Raw genomic sequence first — 17,875 nt, forward strand, 5'->3', positions numbered from 1 at the left:
GGCCCGGCCCGCATGGTGGTTCTAATTCAACTTCAAGTTTTATTTTTCAACCTCGCTTTTTGGACCTGCAGTGCATGTTTTTATCTTTTGGCATGCTGAGAGATTTTTTGTTTTGTTAATGGAAAATGTTTTGCAGTTGGTTCAAAGACTCCTGCATATAATGTAATTATCTTAATAAGATGCTGGGTGGTGTGATTTCCAATATAATACATCCTGAAAAATAAGTGCACAGTATGTTTTATTAATTTAATTTAGTGATAAACTTAGCGGTTACTCCTGAGTTTCATTTGTTTGGCACCCTGCAACAATCTGGGTTTCTCATTTTGCCCCCCAGGAAAAATAATTGCCCACCCTGCTAATAATATTAACAACTAAGATGGGAGGTGAGAAGAGTCTGCTCTGATCTGAGCATCTCAAAATGATAAAGACAATGGCGCACCCAGCAATTTGTAATGTAATGTCAATTTGACAAACAAGATATGAAATGTCCAATCGAAAAACACTGTTAAGTTAACCTTACTATAGGTGTGTACAATCGTAGATACAAAATATAGCTAGATGAACGCACACAAAGGTCTTCAACAACTATATTGATTGCATTAAAGTTAAATCATATTCTGCCATTGATTTGATCATTTATATTGGTGATGTTTTTGAAGACTATGAGTTAATCTCTCTTTTTTTCTCCCTCTTTCAGACTCCTCTCACTCCTATCTAGGATATTGATTTTCTCGAGTGGAAACATCTATATATTCAGCCTCAACCCTCTCATCGCTGCTGTTACGGTTGGACATACAGTAGAAACTTTTTGGGGATTTTTGCTTTTTTGGGGATTTCATTTTTCAGTGGTGGTGGGGGGAGTTATTGGTTATTTGATGGATGTGGAGATGCAAGGACTGTGGCTATTCATGTACCAGAAGATCTGAACTGCTAAAACATTATAGACTAGATCATCAACATTATGGAAGGCACCATTCTTATCCCTGCCTATATGAAAACTGCCCATTTTCATGTAAAACATGGAATGCACTACTGAAGCATCTTTGTACACAACACCCTTCTCAACAATCCTCAAGAGCAGATATCTCACATTTTAAGTGCCATCTTTGTGACGAAAATCAACTTACTACTGAAACAGACTTTTTTCACCACATTGGCCAACATTTGAAAAATAATGAATTAGTTCCTTGTATTTATGTTGATTGTTCATATCAAACCAACATATATGGAAGTTTCCACACTCATAAATGGAGAAAACACAAAGTGTGTACAGTTAGAGATTTAAAACCTGGAATAGTTCACAGATCACTCTTCAATCCTTCTGCTTTGGAGTCAGTTAACAGTGACACTGAGTTAAATGAGGATTTACAATTTGAAGAACCAACTTTTGAAGAACCTAGAGATTTGAGAAAAGATGTTGAGCTAAAATTAGCCTCAGTTTTACTGAAATTGGAACATAGCTACCTGGTGTCAAGTGCAGCTGTAAATATACTCCTTGAGGAACTGCAATATCTCATTGGGACTGTGTCTGTGCCGGTCACTCAGGAGACTATCACACAGTTTTTTATGGATCATAACTGTCGGGTAGATGAATCACTTGTCCAAGAGTTAGCGACAGAACTCTGTACCTCACATCCTATTCAACTTGTTATTGGAAAAGAAGGCCCATTATCTACTGCATGGAGGCGCAACAAATATTATAAAAGTAAGTTCTGTGTAGTGGAACCAGTAGAATATGTAATTGACCGAAAGAACAGAAGGTCTTTTCAATATATTCCTGTACTAAAAACGTTGCAGCAGGTTTTGAATTGTGAGACTATCCTCAGCAATGCAGTTAATTTAAAAGAGAAACTTCAATCAGTGTCAAGTGAGAGGCAGGTATACAGATGTCTCTGGGATGGTGCGAACTTTAAAGAAAACAGTCTTTTATCAAATGAGTGTGCAGTTTCATTAATTCTGTACATAGATGATTTTAAGGTTTGTAATCCCCTTGGGACTTCGCGCAAAATACATAAAATCTGTGCCATATACTGGATTTTAGGCATTCTTCCACCTGGTTCACACTCTTCATTGTCATCAATCTACTTGGCTGCATTGATCAAAAGTGATGATGTAAAGTTGTATGGATACAAGGCAGTTCTTGAACCTTTGATTAATGACATCATTATTTTAGAGCAACATGGAATATTTGTGGCCAAGTTAGGAAAATGTGTAAAGGGAACAGTGCAATGTGTTGTTGCTGACAACCTAGGTGCTCATAGTCTTGCTGGTTTTGTGGAGAGTTTTTCGAGTGCTTATGTTTGTAGGTTTTGTACAGCTCGGAAATTAGATTTTCAAACGAGGGACGTAGGAAGTGGAGCATTCTCTTTGAGGACAGAGGAGGGTCACGCAAGACATCTTAAAACACTTGAGGAAGAATCATTGGCCAATTGTTTTGGTGTTAAGTAGGGATGCACCGAATATTCGGTCACCGAAAATTATCGGCCGAAAATGGTTAAAAAGGCCCTTTCGGCTTTCGGCAAAAAAGGGCACCGAAAAAATATCACCGAATGTCAGAACAGGCTTACGTTGGTAACCTAACGTGTTGTTGTGATGACGTAATAAAGACGCGGCGACCATGCTCGCGGCTGGCTCACAGGGGGGGGGGGGGACATTGACCTTTGTCATCGAGATTGCCCTGAGCCTTTAACAAATCGTATTAAATAATCTGATGACAGACTGTAAACAGAATAGCTGAAATTTTAACAAACTAAATAACTCAGTTACCTCTAATCATTAACCCATGTTTGTATAATGCAGTTAACTCCGTGTGTTGCTGCTAGCCTACAAAACACCTGACGTGGAAACGTTCATCGTGGATGGGGCTACAGAGCTGCTAGAAAGACGGTCGAACCCGGTACATTCCTCCGTCTGCATGCGGTGCACTTTTGCTAAATGTTTAGACAAATTGCTCGTGCTTACATGCTAAACTCTTATTGCACTTATGGTAACAAGTATTCTCCACATCGAGACGGGTAAAGTTTAACCACACCTCGGAGCGCGTTCTCTCCGCCATCTCCGCAGTGTGCTCCGCTGCATGTAGCAGCTGCGTGTGTGTAAACTGCCCCGCCCCCTCGCACACAGACGGGGGAGAGAGATCTCGTCTGATCGAAAATACATCATAGACGCATTTGTTGTCTTTGCATATTAGAAACGAGTTGGCGACACTAAGACTGCGATATAATGTTTTTTAGCAATAATACATGACATATATAAATGTACTGTATGCATTCAAAAGTACTGAATAAATGTTTTATGGACCCATAATAGTGAATATTATTTAAGTTAAGTTTTGCCATAATCAGGTAGCTGAACAACATTGGTAAAAAATGTATACATTATATATATATATATTTCTATTAATAATTTTCGGCCTTTCGGCATTCGGCTTTCGGCCAACTGTTTCCTATTTTCGGTTTCGGCCAATAATTTCCCATTCGGTGCACCCCTAGTGTTAAGAGGAGGTGTGTTTTGTCGGAAAAACTTGCTCATTTTAATGTCACAACTGGCTTTCCTCCAGACATCGTTCATGATCTATTTGAAGGAATTGTTCCTCGTGAAATAGCTCTTTGTCTCTCTGTGTTCACCTCGAAGAAGTACTTTACTTTGGAATTTTTGAATGACTCTATAAAAACTTTCCCCTTCAAGTGGACAGATAAAACAAACTGTCCCCATCCTGTGCCTCTTACCTATGCAACAAGGAGAACAGTTGGTGGCAATTCTCACGAGAATTGGAGTTTGATCAGGTTTTTGCCGCTCCTCCTGGGACAGAAAGTGCCTGCTGATGAACCTGCCTGGAATCTCCTCACTGACTTGAAGGACATAGTTGACCTTGTTGTCACACCGGTGCACACTGACGAAACGATAGCTTATTTGAATTTCAAAATCTCTGAGCATAGAGTACGGTTTAAGGAGGTTTTCCCAGACTCCAACTTGCTTCCTAAGCATCACTTCTTGGAACACTACCCACAGCTAATCTATCAGTTTGGTCCTCTAGTTTCTCTCTGGACTTTAAGATTTGAAGCCAAGCATAGCTTTTTTAAGAGAGTTGTACGACACACTAGCTGCTTTAAAAACTTGTTGTTGTCCTTGGCAGAGAGACACCAGTTATCCATGGCACACCAGCTCTACTCATGTAGATTTCCTAAGCCTCTACTGGAAGCGAAAAAGTTCTCAACTGTTAGCATTGACGTCCTGAAAGATGATATTGCACAGGCTGTCAAACACAAGAACCCAAATGTGAAGGAAGTTTCTTTGGCCGAAAATGTCATCTATAACGGATTTAACTACAGACTTGGAATGATCCTTGCTCGTGGATCAATCAGAGGGATGCCTGCATTCACGGAAATCATCCAGATGGTGGTTCTCAAAAAGGAATTGGTCTTCATTGTTCGGAAACTAAGCTCTTGGTACATGGAACACTACAGAGCCTATCAACTCGAAATCTCGCCTTCAAAGGAGATTGAAGTTTTTGAGGCATCTCAACTGACCGATCCTTACCCCCTGGCAGACTACACAGTTGGGGCCATGCGGCTTATTACACTCAAGCGATATATTCAAGGTTAAGGTTAGCATAAAGTAATATCTGTTTGGGGTGGGTCAGAAGCAAAGTGGATGTGATGAATTATGCAGGTTAATTTTGTTTTCATTGTAATTAACATGAATGATCATATCATTTAAATTCAACAAAGCTACTGTTGCACGTAAAACTATTTGTTCATAGCACACAATCATTAGTCAACCATGAACAAAGCACATCTCTAATATCTCTTTCTCTCTCTCCAAACCCCACCCTGCTTTCTTTCCCTCCCACTCAGAGGATCTCTAAACATGGCGGGCGTCACGCGGCTCCTGGTGATTTTAGAAGAGGACAGTCGCATCAAGCTGGAGCTTCCTAATGGCATCCCCTCCTCGGTTGACGAAGTCATCCAAGAAATAACGAATTCCTGTGGTCTAACTAATGAAATACGGCTTCAATACAATGACCCTGATTTCGGCACTTGGGTTAACTTAACTTCAACTTCAGAACTCAAGGATCTTGCCACTTCAGTGTGAGAAAAAGTTTTTAGAGAGTACTTGTCCATGGACAAGTGAGTTTGGCAATTTACTTGTCCGAATACATTTTTCACTTGTCCAGAATGGACAAAAATTGGGGCCACTGGAATCTTCTTCTTCGCCATCGTATTTTTCCACGTTTTTTACGACACCGCTAACGTAAGTGAGCGGTAAGCTTTTACTGCATCACACAAAGGGTTGGGTATCGTTTGGATTTTAACGATTCCGGTTATGCTTTTCGATTCCGGTTATTTTCGGTTCTCGATTCCGGTTCTTTGAGAGGGTAAAAATAAGTCCCATGACAAACTGGGAGAAAAATATATTTATGAAAACATTAAGTCAAATCTGTATTCCTTTGTATTTACAAATCACTTCATACTGTTGAATTTCGTTACGGTTATTGAATAAAATATATAAAAATAATCTCTGCATTGTTTAGTTAGTTCTAAGTGGTGCAGTTTGAGAATGTACAATTGGCCCAGTCTCCTCTGATGTTACACTGCAACCTGCCTGTGAGACAGAGTCCAACCACACATGTCCAACACATAGGCCTAATAATAATAATAATACATTAGATGTATAGGCCTAGCGCTTTTCTACAACTAGAAGACGCTTGCACGCTTACACATGTCCTGCAATACACATGCTGCAGCTGCCCAGCGGCTCACTGTTTGTAAAAGTAAATAAATAGTATTTTCATTTCAATAATGTACTTTCTATACCCTGCTTCATAAACAATACTGACATCCCTGTGCTCCTCCGAGTCTGGGGGTCCGGGGATGTGAGGACAGCGCGAGGACACAGACAGGGAGGCTGCTTTACTTCATAAAGGAAATGGTGGTCAATATTAACAACATAGGAGCTAAAACGCTTAATAACCTTCATTACGTGTTAGAGAAAGAACATAAGAAAGTTTGACAAAGATGAGGCTGTTAAATGGGCAGCGAATCTGCTGTGTGTAGATAGAGAGAAAGACGCTGAGCTGCACCGTGCAGCTGATACGGAGCATAGAGAGAGAGAGCTGCAGTCCGCGGGGCTCGGCCTCGCCTCCTGTCCTCACAACTCTTATTAATCCCGGTACTGGACAATTGTTATTTGTTCTTACTCGGAACCGAGTTTTGCTTCCCAACCCTGCCACTGTGCTACACGTCGTCGTTCTTATTATACATCCATGGTCCCGTCCCGCCCCGCCCCCGTCTAACAGTAGGCCTACAGAAAGCGGCGAGATGCATTTCCTGGGGAATCGACAAGCAGAACCGAAACTAACATTTCTAAACGAACAATGGCGGACACGGACAATTTGCGAATGAATTCTGCCTTTTGTAAACTGAATGTATCAATAATTTGTCAATAAATTAGGGCGAAAAACGTCACTTGTCCACCGGACAAGTCAATTGAAAGATCTACTTGTCCGATATCGTAAATAACACGTCCCGGACGGTGGGACGTGTGCTTTTTCGCACACTGCACTTTGAAAGTTATTAATGTAGTACCCAGTGTGACTTTATTCTTAGAGCCAGTGGAATACTCTGTGGATAAGGCTAATTTTCAACGCCAAGATGATTCCAGTATGTCTTCATCTGCATGCTCGGGTGACACATTACCCGTAAGCAGCCCTTCTTCGGACACCTACAGAAAGGAGCAGTGGCCCAAGGTGTTCCTCATCCCTACTTTCTCTCATTCAACAGAAACACAACTTAGGGATGGAAATGCAGAGTACCAGAGAAGCCAGGTTAGACTCACTCCCAGCTCTAAAATGCTTTCCAACATACTGGAAACGCTCGCTGACAGTCTATTCATACAAATCCTATCCTAGCGATGCAGACTTCAGTGAAGTGGCAGAGGCACTCACACAGACACACCCCTGTCTGAAAGAACCTGGGTCCTTCAACCACAGTTACGGATGGAAACAGAGACTCAAGACGAAGATGTACAACTATCGCACATACCTGAAATCACACAGTTCATCATCTGACGAGCTGACTGTGAATACTCTGAAAAGAAAGTTGCTGACGGATGCCCACCCAGCAAAGAACATAAAGAAACCTAGGCGAGCTGAGTCTAACCATTACCCATCTCTGCATTTCAACGAGACACCAGAGTCCATGGAGCAAGAGAGAGTGGCCCTCTTGTCTGAGGTAAAGAAAAGGAACAATGTCCAAACAATAAGACAGAAGATGGCTCGGACGTTCGCATTTCGGAGGCAAGAAATTGTCGACAAGAAAACATCTTTGCACGAAATGATCGAGAGATGGCCAGCACTCTTCGAAGTTCAAGAGGTACACTAACTTTACTCATAGTATGTATGTATATGTGTGTGTAATCAAATGTACGTAAAGCTAAATCACATGCTTTTGCATGAGGCACATATCCTTTGTCTGTTTTTGATATATATATATATACCTATACTACCTATATTCCCTAGGTGAATGAAGAATTCATCAGAGTAACCACAATACCCCTTGAAGCAAGGTTCATGCAGAAACTTGACGAGAAGTGCAGTGAACTAATTCAAGTCGTCAGAAAGAAGGGTGGAGCTATCCGGGAGAAGACAAAGCTCCTGCCATTTGTGGAAACGGTATGTACAGATGTTTTTTACTTTACTGCTCACTTACATATATGCCTCAATAACAATAGATATATCTTTCAATACATAATCAATTATTTATAGCATTGGTCACTGATCCGACACAGCAACCTTTTAGCCAGAGGTTTCATAGACTTGGCACATTCATTCTTCATGTTCATCTACATGTTTAGACATTCATTTTGGCGTAATGGGAATTCTTGGCTGTTTTTTCATGGCCTTAATATGGTTGACACACTAATTGACTGATATTGTAATCATTATTTTATCGACTGATATGAAAGTGTCCAGCCCTACCTTCACGCCAAACTATGCTCTTTTTTCATGTCTCTACTGTCTAAATGCATCCTTACTCATTTATCACCTAAAACCTACTAGCTCTCAATCCCACATTAAGAAACCGTGGCACACTCGCACTGATTGAATGGACGAACTGAACAATTAACATTAATTATTGTGACTGTCTTCATGCAGGATACTGACACCACTACAAAGAGGGAGATTGCTCTCAAATGTCTCATCCTCAACATGGGAGAATCGGTGGAGGACCTGATCAAAGAATTCCTGGTGAGGCAAGATTACTGTTGAGGTGTTAAAATTCTAGCTAAGGCTGTCCATTTTATATGATGTGTGTTACATTTTACATAACATTTTAGTTATTTAGCAGGTGCTCTTATCCAGAGTGACTAACAACAAGTGTAATAGGAGTACAAGTCAAATTCACATGTCACCAACACAGCGAGTAACCAATAGGCAGTCCTAGTAGTGTTTAAAGACGTGCTCAGACAACACATCCTCACTCCCAGGTCGGCCTATGTTGACGTTATGTCAAGTCCCCTGCCGGCTTTTTCCAACGCAGGGGGGGGGCCTTTAGCGTCCATTTTCAACGCAAGGGGGGGGCCCTTAGCGGCCATTTTCAACTTTCCGGGATGTCCATATGCTTCTATGGACGCTCATGGAAGCACGGCATTCGTTTGTGTCGACTGCCCTTAAAGGCAATGAGAGCGTCCATTCTCATTGGATAACGGAGAATTGTACACCCGGAAGTAAGTATTCCCCTTACTGACGATTGATTTTACAGTGATATCTGCACTACTCATCGACTAAAAAAACACCAGATTATCCTTGTTAATTACACAACATTGATTGGTTTAAATTGTGTGCAATGCTTTTGTATTTTTCCCCTTCGATTCGGAGAAACAAATCTTTTTTCGGAGTAAAGGATGGCAGAAGACACTACACTACCCAGAATCCCCAGCTATCGTTTGGACCCACGCCATGTGCTCTGTTTGACAAACCCCGTGATAGTCCTCAAGCTCTGTGATTGGAGAGTGTGCTCCGAGGGTTACCGAGCCTCGAACAGCACTTGAAATGGGATGGAACCACGGCAGACTGTTCAAAACTGGATTTGAACGGGTCCACCGCGTCCCCCCCCTCCCCCACCCAGTCCCCAGAACTACACATGCTGGCTATTCTGTTTCTCAACATGTTCTCTATATGGCACGTCTCTACTGGGAGTTGTAGTTTTAAAAGACGTTTTCGTATTTCCCATAATAAGAAGTTGCCAGTATTAAACTTAAGCTGATCAATGGCGACTGCCATATTTGCAAAATTTGCCTCTGAACCTTGACAAGTGCATGTTTCAGGCTTATCAATTAATGTAATGTAATGTAATGTTATCAATGAACAAGAGGAGGGGTCACAAACATAAGACCAGCTGTTACATAAAGCTCTTCTGACCTTAGCTGGCATGTGTGTATATTAATGCTGCCCATTATGGGCACGAGCAATTTTCACCCATTTATTAATTATATGTTAAATGTGAGTGTTTCCTATCCCCTAAACCTCCAGGGATGTACACAGTTTAATACTGGCAACTTCTTATTATGGGAAATACGAAAACGTCTTTTAAAACTACAACTCCCAGTAGAGACGTGCCATATAGAGAACATGTTGAGAAACAGAATAGCCAGCATGTGTAGTTCTGGGGGGACGGGGACGCGGTGGACCCGTTCAAATCCAGTTTTGAACAGTCTGCCGTGGTTCCATCCCATTTCAAGTGCTGTTCGAGGCTCGGTAACCCTCGGAGCACACTCTCCAATCACAGAGCTTGAGGACTATCACGGGGTTTGTCAAACAGAGCACATGGCGTGGGTCATGACGATAGCTGGGGATTCTGGGTAGTGTAGTGTCTTCTGCCACCCTTTACTCCGAAAAAAGATTTGTTTCTCCGAATCGAAGGGGAAAAATACAAAAGCATTGCACACAATTTAAACCAATCAATGTTGTGTAATTAACAAGGATAATCTGGTGTTTTTTAGTCGATGAGTAGTGCAGATATCACTGTAAAATCAATCGTCAGTAATGGGAATACTTACTTCCGGGTGTACAATTCTCCGTTATCCAATGAGAATGGACGCTCTCATTGCCTTTAAGGACAGTCGACACAAACGAATGCCGTGCGTCCATAGAAGCATATGGACATCCCGGAAAGTTGAAAATGGACGCTAAGGCCCCCCCCCTTGCGTTGGAAAAAGCCGACAGGGGACTTGACATAACGTCAACATAGGCCGACCTGGGAGTGAGGATGTGTTGGCTCAGACAATAGCTACAGACAAGAGCCAAAGCTATGCATCACGATACAATTCCTTCTTACAGCCAATTATGGCCTTCCAGGACGTCCACGATATGTCTTAACAGTTAGGCTATTCATCTGGGGGGAAACCCAAGCTATATTGATTTCAGATTCTTTTTTCCTAAATTATTTTCCAGGTGTCGGAGAAGGATGAGGCTGGACAAATTCTTCAGCGGGAAACCATCGCAATCTTCGTCATCAGAGATGCACAAGCCGCAACCGAAGACATTGGCATCATTCTTGAGGGACAAGAGGTTGTGAATAAGTTGGCGTCTGTTGCAAATGCTGTCGCCATTCTCCTGGGCTTCCTTTATGCTCTCAATCTGGAATATCCCAAGACATTAAAATTGACATTTGAATATATCCAGAAAGTCTTCATGGAGCTGGACCCGAAAGGCATGGCCACCAAGGTCAAGAAGCTCTATGACCAGCTCTACAATAGAGCTTAGTTCAGGTTTCCTACACGTCCAAGTTTTCCAGTAATGGAAAATTATAAAGACAATAACAAGTCACAGAAAACGTATGTGACTGTCCTGGAGAATGAAAAGGTTACACACCTGTTGTGTGACTAGTTATGGTTCGTCATTCTGAAGTTCAACTGTTTGAAAATATAAAAACTGTCATAGCAATTACCCTGTGGCACTGATGGGCTCTACTCTGGCTGGTAGAGTACGCAAGTTGCGTACGCATTTGGTTTCAAAGGTCAATATGTTTGGCTGCCAGCTCTTCAAAGTTCCAATCTGACCCTTGAGAAACTTGACTGTTTTCTGGCAAGAATTATTTTTCATTTTTATGCCTTTAGGCATACAACTGCGGTGCAGTTTTTCTATGTATTTTAAATTGTTACATTTTATTTGAACAATGCAGATACCCTGTAAATTTGTTTGTTTTATAAGTAATAAACATCACAATGTGTAATGAGAATTATTGATGTAATCTATATATTTTTGGATTAGATTAAATGAGAAAATTATAGTTTAACAAAATGTATACATTTTTGATTGGATAAAACAAATAATATGTAGTTAATTTTAACGAGAAAAAACTGTTTGATAAAATCTATATTTGTTTGGATTAAATATAGAATTTAAATTAATTGACTTCCTTCAACAAGAAAATATACTTTGTGCCAAGTCTTATATAATAGTTTCCATGGACATAAGAAATATTGTTTGAGGCAAGTTATTTATTTTTCATTGGCTCAAGCTATAGAGTATAGATGTGAACCATTACCCTACATTTTTTAAATTGGTTGAACGAAATACTTTTATCAGTGTACCGATAAAAAGACCGCTAACGTCGGAGCTTAACGGTACCACAGTCTTTAATAATTCAGCCCCGGGGCCCGTTTAATACCAGGGCTCGGTACCCATCCCTACTTATGGTGGGAGCCGAGAACGGGGGGGAGGGGGGTGTGTGTGTGTGCTAGCGGAGCTCGGTCATGAACGGGGGGGGTTCGCCGCCGGAGCCTCGCAGCGGAGTTACTGCGGAGTGCATAAAGCAGACCCTTCGCACGAAAGCAGAGTAAACAGGTACAGGAGGGGTAGTTAATCGATCACAGATGGTGTCGTGCTCGCGGACGGATAAACCAAGAATACATCTAAATGGGTCAAGAAATATCACTTGGCGGACGAACCCTCTGGAGGTGCGAATAATTTTACGTAATTAATCATATATATTCGATTATAAGGAGTAGAAATATGATTCAGATATCCGCGGAATCGCTGGAAGAGTAGCTTTCCAGCGGTATCTCCTGTGAGACTGTAACCAGGGCACTGCAGCCAATATGGCCGCTCAAAGCAGCTTGACTTTACACTAACGGCCCGTCTACACTACAGGCATCGAAAAAGCTTGAAGTTGGGCATGTCTGAAGCTTGGCGATTTTTTGCGAGCACGACAACAACCAATCACATGAATCTCCCGCCCCCGACATACAAAGCAATAGCAATGTTAAAACGAAGTAAACTGGATATAAAATCCCCAAACAGGCGAAAACCTACCAGTTTCACCCACTGTCTCTGCCACCTCCCTCCATGCCTGGTTCCTCCGGTTTGTATCCCGGTAAATAGTTCTGGTCGGAAAGAACCGGGTGATTTGCTACCGTAATTTCTCGTTTGGAATATGAGGAAATTAACTGCGGTCTGGCTCTCCCAGCTTGCACGCGGTTTGATTGGCTAGCGCTTGTACTGGCGGGAATTGCAAAAACGGGATTTGATTGGCTGACGCCAGCTTCGAGCAAGCATCGAGCCTCAAAAGTTGAACATTGTTCAACTTTTGACGCCGATAGACGCTCGCGATGCTTGCAACGCCTTGCCATGCTACCCACAATGCAGTTCGGCGAAGTTTGAAAATATCCTACGTCACCCCATTCAAATGAATGGGCGAAGCGTTGAAACCATTTTTTGACGCCTGTAGTGTAGACGGGCCGTAAGTGGGATTGGTGGATTCGTGTGTCCGTCAAGGAAATCTCGGCCGGCAGCCATCATGGTCTGAAATGACCAATGGACATCGAGAAATCACTAAGGGCCTACCCACCAAGTAAAAAATACATAAACCACGTGTCTCCCATCAGTTTACACGAGGAGAGAGAGAGAGACAGAGAAAATGGCTAAAAAAAACTCTGCAGTTGCCGACTTCGCTAGAGATTTTTTTCGCTAGCAGCAGTGAAGATAGAGCCTCAGAACCTTAAGTCTTCGACTATTCTGAAGAAGAAGAATACAAAGACAACAACAAGGATCCATTTGGACATGGGTAAGTGTAAATATTACAGTAATAGTGTACTGGCAATGTGTGGGTAATACCGCGAAAATGAACAATAGGTTTATTGATATATATTTGTATCGATAGTCATGAACTTTTTATTGGACAAAATAGACTCTCCATTAGCAAACGTTTACTCTGTTAACGTTATTTTGGTGTGTAAAAGTGAAATTACATGTGTAGATGATAAAATTAATCATTTATTCGTCCCACAACGGAGACATTTACAGTGACATATTTTTGCCATCGATTATTTTATCATACAGATGTACAGATGAGACTTTGTCATAGATTTATTTATATGTGTGCCTGTTATTATTTGACCGTCCTGTACAGATGAGACTTTGTAATCAGATGAGACTTTGTAATCGGATGTATGTATATGTGTGTGTGATTTTATACTGAATGTAAAGTAACTGGAAATACCTGTGTGTGTGTGTGTATGAGAGAGAGAGATCGAGAGAGATTCCTTCTCCAACCTCCCAAACTTTATTTTTATGTGTGCATTGTTATTTGTGCTTGAGCAACATTTTACTTGAACTTTATTTCAATGAAATTAGTTAGTAATTATTGTCCTACATTTTAATTTGTTTTATAGAGATGTTTCACAGCTGCCTGGGCCTAGTGGCCCACAGGCGGCGTTTATCCAGCAGCCCGAACATCCATCTTTGCCGGCCCCCAGGTCAAGATCTACTGTGGCTCAAGGGCCTTCACCAGAGCCATCACCACCAAGGACCAGCAGACCAGCATCACTACAGCTGCCTCCACCTGCGGCTGCCACCAGGCAGAGATGTTCGCAAGTGTTTTTTTGCAAGTCCAAGTCAAGTCTCAAGTCTTTGGTCACGAGTCCAAGTCAAGTCTCAAGTCTTTGTGGGGTGAGACTTGATCAAGTCTCAAGTCTTTGGTCACGAGTCCAAGTCAAGTCTCTAAAAAATAAAAGTCTCATGTTTCTTCTGGTTGTAATAAGCCTTCTATTGTCTGCTGCTATCCAGTCTGTTAAGAATACTGCACAGCTATATCTAAGAAATTCAAAGCATTTACTGTATTATTATCACTCCTATATCTATTAGCATACAGTATCAGTACTGATTAGTTGTTTGTTATATGATCACTTTAAAACAGGCTATTGCAATGCAATATGAGGAAAAACATCACACTTTAGCTAAATGCAAACAACTTATAAGCAAAACACTTCAGAATCAGAATCACAAATACTTTATTAATCCCACGCAGGGAAACTGTGTTAAAAGTACTTAAAAGAAAACATTTGTTCTTTGCAACTAAAAAACTATTGCTGCAATATTATCTGAAATATACTGAACTGGTGATATTAAAACATGACCTGTTCCAAAAGAGATATCTACCATTAACACCATTAACCAGCCAAATACTGGTAAATCATGCAAGTGGCTGGTACTGTATGTTGCACGCACCAGCCACAAATAACAATGGCAATCTATTGAGTGGCTGGTAAAATTTCAACATTCACTAGGCTAGCCATTTGGCCAGTGGACAAAAATGTTAAAATGTGACCTCTGCAACCGTATTATTTAATTACACTGGGTCTCTAATTACATCTTTTAAGTCTACTATAAATAAACATATTCCTCTATCCTCTCACTCAAACCCAGTGTAATGGTAACCCGATAAACCTGTAACATTAACGTTACCTGGTCAACAATAAACCTGTAACCTGCCTATAAACCGACAGATGTATTTATGTATGTAACTATGTATTTTTCTACGTTTAACGTTAGCCAGTAGATGGTGGCAGCGGAACGTAATGATTAACGTTACCGACCTTTTTTATGTCATGTCAAGAGTTGGATGTCAACGCCACTCAACGCAAACAAGTGTGACAAGCAAACATTCACTCATCTTTTCAAATATTCAGTTACAAAGCTAGTAGCAAGCTAAGTTAACATTACATAGCTGATGCTGAGCTAAACATGTTTGCTAACCGTCCATATGTGTTAATGTGACTGACCTCTCCGGGTGAGTTTTCAAGTGCCTGATGAAATTTGACGTTGTTGCACTAGCATCCTTGATTTTAATATTGCAGACTTTGCAGTGTGCGCTCCTTTTGTTGGTGCCGCCGGCGTTTTTGTTCGAAGTTTTTATAGTTGAACCTAATTACAAGCGGTACAGCTGCAGGTGTGCCTCCGGTCGCCATGGTGTTACCATGATGTTAATGTTAAAGGTGGGGTAGGTACGTTTGAGAAACCGGCTCGAGATACACTTTTTGTTATATTCCATGGAATGCTCTTAACATCCTGATAGCCGGCCCGGCTAAAATAACTGGATGGCCTACCTGCCTGTCAGCCTTCCATCGGGGCACAAACTTATCTCGTGCCCTCATTGGTCATGTGCTCGTTCGTGTGTGTTGGAGGAGGGGCTCTGTGAGGAAGTGGCAGATTTTCTCCGGTTGTGTATTTTCAGATTCTATCGATCTCGAGCCGGTTTCTCAAACTTACCTACCCCACCTTTAATACGCCAAAAATAGAAAACACAATGATTGTTCACGAGTCCCAAAACACGAGTCCAAGTCGAGTCCGAAGTCTTTTGAGCAGGAGTCCAAGTCAAGTCTGAAGTCTCTGTGTGTGCGACTTAAGTGCGACTCGAGTGCGAGTCTCAGACTCGAGTCCCCATCTCTGCCACCAGGTCAAGATACACCTCAGCACAAAGGCTCCACCACAGCCATCACCTTCAACCCAGCCAGCAAGGAGGTCTCGTGGAGGTCTCGTATAGCACTTGTACACCCCACCTACACAGCAGCCCATGCACCATCACCCCCACCTACAGGGCAGCCAGACCCACTGTCTTGGAAGACAGACAAAGACCTTGACACTGTCTTGAATTAATGTTCAATATTGTAAATAGTTAGATTTTCCAGTTTCTTATATTTATATAAATAGTTGGTTGAAAAAAACATATTTATAATTAATTGTTGGTTCAAAAAAAAAAGGTTGAATGCTCAATTTGTATTTGTACACATCACATGAACCTTGGTATGTAATATGAAGTCATTATTCAGTCCTAATGTATCTCAGTCCCTGCTGTGGTGAAAGTAGAGTGATAAAAACCTGTTTTACTCAAAATTCGAATTAATCTTTTTTTTATTTTAGACATGAATAACACATTTATATACAGTGTAATTCAAATATTTCACTGCTTTTGTGATCCTAAGACTTTGGTAACCAAATCTAAAACACCAAAACAATTTGATCACATGAGTAAATTTGTGTTTTCACAAAAGTTTTGAAGATTTTCCGAAAATCGGATGTCAAATTTTAAGCTTTTGAGCTACTTATCTCATCAAACAGTGCTCTAAGATGAGTAATTTGCATATATAGCAATACCAGAGATTGTCCAGAACATTTTGATATGTAACACATGGGGTGCCATATTAGAAGAAATACATTTAAAAAGGTGATTTAAGAAAACATCTAAAAATCGAGAAAATACCCTTAGACTCCAGAGGGTTAATATACCTGGGCGGCCCGCCCAAGTAAAGTCTATGTGTGGGAAACCCTACAGACACAAAGTCATATCAAAATAAGCTTTAATATCTTTATTAATATCAGGGTTCCTGCAGGTTTTACCAACTCAAATTTAAGACTTTTTAAAACCACTTTGAATAGAATTTAAGACCTATTTCACAGCAAGAGAGTATGAAGGAAAATTGCTAGAAAAGAAGAAATTCGTCCTATAATTACTTACAAATTCATGTTCAACATAAGAACAATGACTGAACATAACAGCACACTGAACTGTGTTGGCGTGTTAGACAAAAAGTGTGTGTGTGTGTATGTGTGAGTGAGTGAGTGACAAGAGCTATATTCAGAGCTCAGCTGTCTTCATGCTGTTGTATGATTGGTGTTCAGCTACGGTATTTAGCGTCCACAGCACCTCCGCTTTTAGGGTTGACGTAGACTCAAATGTGACCCGGAGGTCCCCCGGTGTTGTTGCGGGAGTAGCTGCACTAGCTAACTCTGCACAAGCAAAACAAACGCTAATTTTGTTTGCAAAAGGTGCAGCGGGCTTCAAACACGTTCCCCTCCACTGGTTTCAACCAAGCACTAAATTCGATGTTTTCCAACCAAATACGGTTGAACTGACACTTCCCCATATTTATTTGTAAGTACATTCGAAGATACATGAGTTTCTGACTGCCGCTAGCTGAAGCTTGGTTAATAGATTACTAGCTGGTAGGGGTGTAACGGTACACGTACCGAAATTATTCGGTACGGGCCCTTCGGTTCGGTACAGGTGTGTACCGAACGAATATAACGTTAAACGTAAAAAATTGAGAACGTGAACAACTTTTTGGAAGTAATCTCAGGTGCTGCGTCGCAGCATTCAGAGTAATTTGCTCACATTGGGTTCAACGCGTCATAGAGCGAGCAAGTCATTTAATTGGATGAGAGGCATACTATGAGAGCTGGTCAGAGGGATGCGTTCAAATGTAGTCAGTAATTTGAGGAACTGTCGAAAATTAATGGCGAACGCAGATAAAGTTGAGCTCGAAAATCCTCCAGCATCATTGAAGTCTCCGGTTTGAGAACATTTTGGTTTCGCAGTTATGTACAAGGATGAAGGACAAAGACAGGTGGACCGAACCAAAGCTGTTTGTCGGCATTGTTCAACTAAAATTGGTTACGCGGCTGGCAATACATCAAGCTAGCACACTCATTTGAAAAGGCATCACCCGAACGTGAATATCACCGGTACCAAAAGAAAACAGACTGAAGTGCAAACCCAACTCCCGCTCGTATGTTAGCCTCCACCACTCGCAGAGA

General features: G+C 41.3%; 2 protein-coding genes across 3 annotated transcripts in view; one reads left to right on the plus strand and one right to left on the minus strand.

Moving 5' to 3' along the window:
* LOC117554309 (antizyme inhibitor 1-like) overlaps positions 1–17,875 on the minus strand; it is a 35,885-nt gene that overhangs the window by 4,621 nt on the left and 13,389 nt on the right. The gene's annotated exons all lie outside the window — the stretch shown is intronic.
* LOC117554321 lies at positions 6,570–11,225 on the plus strand. Its single transcript, XM_034228712.1, has 5 exons — positions 6,570–6,700; positions 6,783–7,373; positions 7,520–7,672; positions 8,156–8,248; positions 10,454–11,225. The coding sequence occupies exons 1-5, from the start codon at positions 6,665–6,667 to the stop codon at positions 10,763–10,765; spliced, it is 1,185 nt and encodes a 394-aa protein (XP_034084603.1). The 5' UTR covers positions 6,570–6,664; the 3' UTR covers positions 10,766–11,225.

Source organism: Gymnodraco acuticeps, unplaced genomic scaffold (assembly GCF_902827175.1).
Source record: "Gymnodraco acuticeps unplaced genomic scaffold, fGymAcu1.1, whole genome shotgun sequence".
NCBI classification, from domain to species: domain Eukaryota; kingdom Metazoa; phylum Chordata; class Actinopteri; order Perciformes; family Bathydraconidae; genus Gymnodraco; species Gymnodraco acuticeps.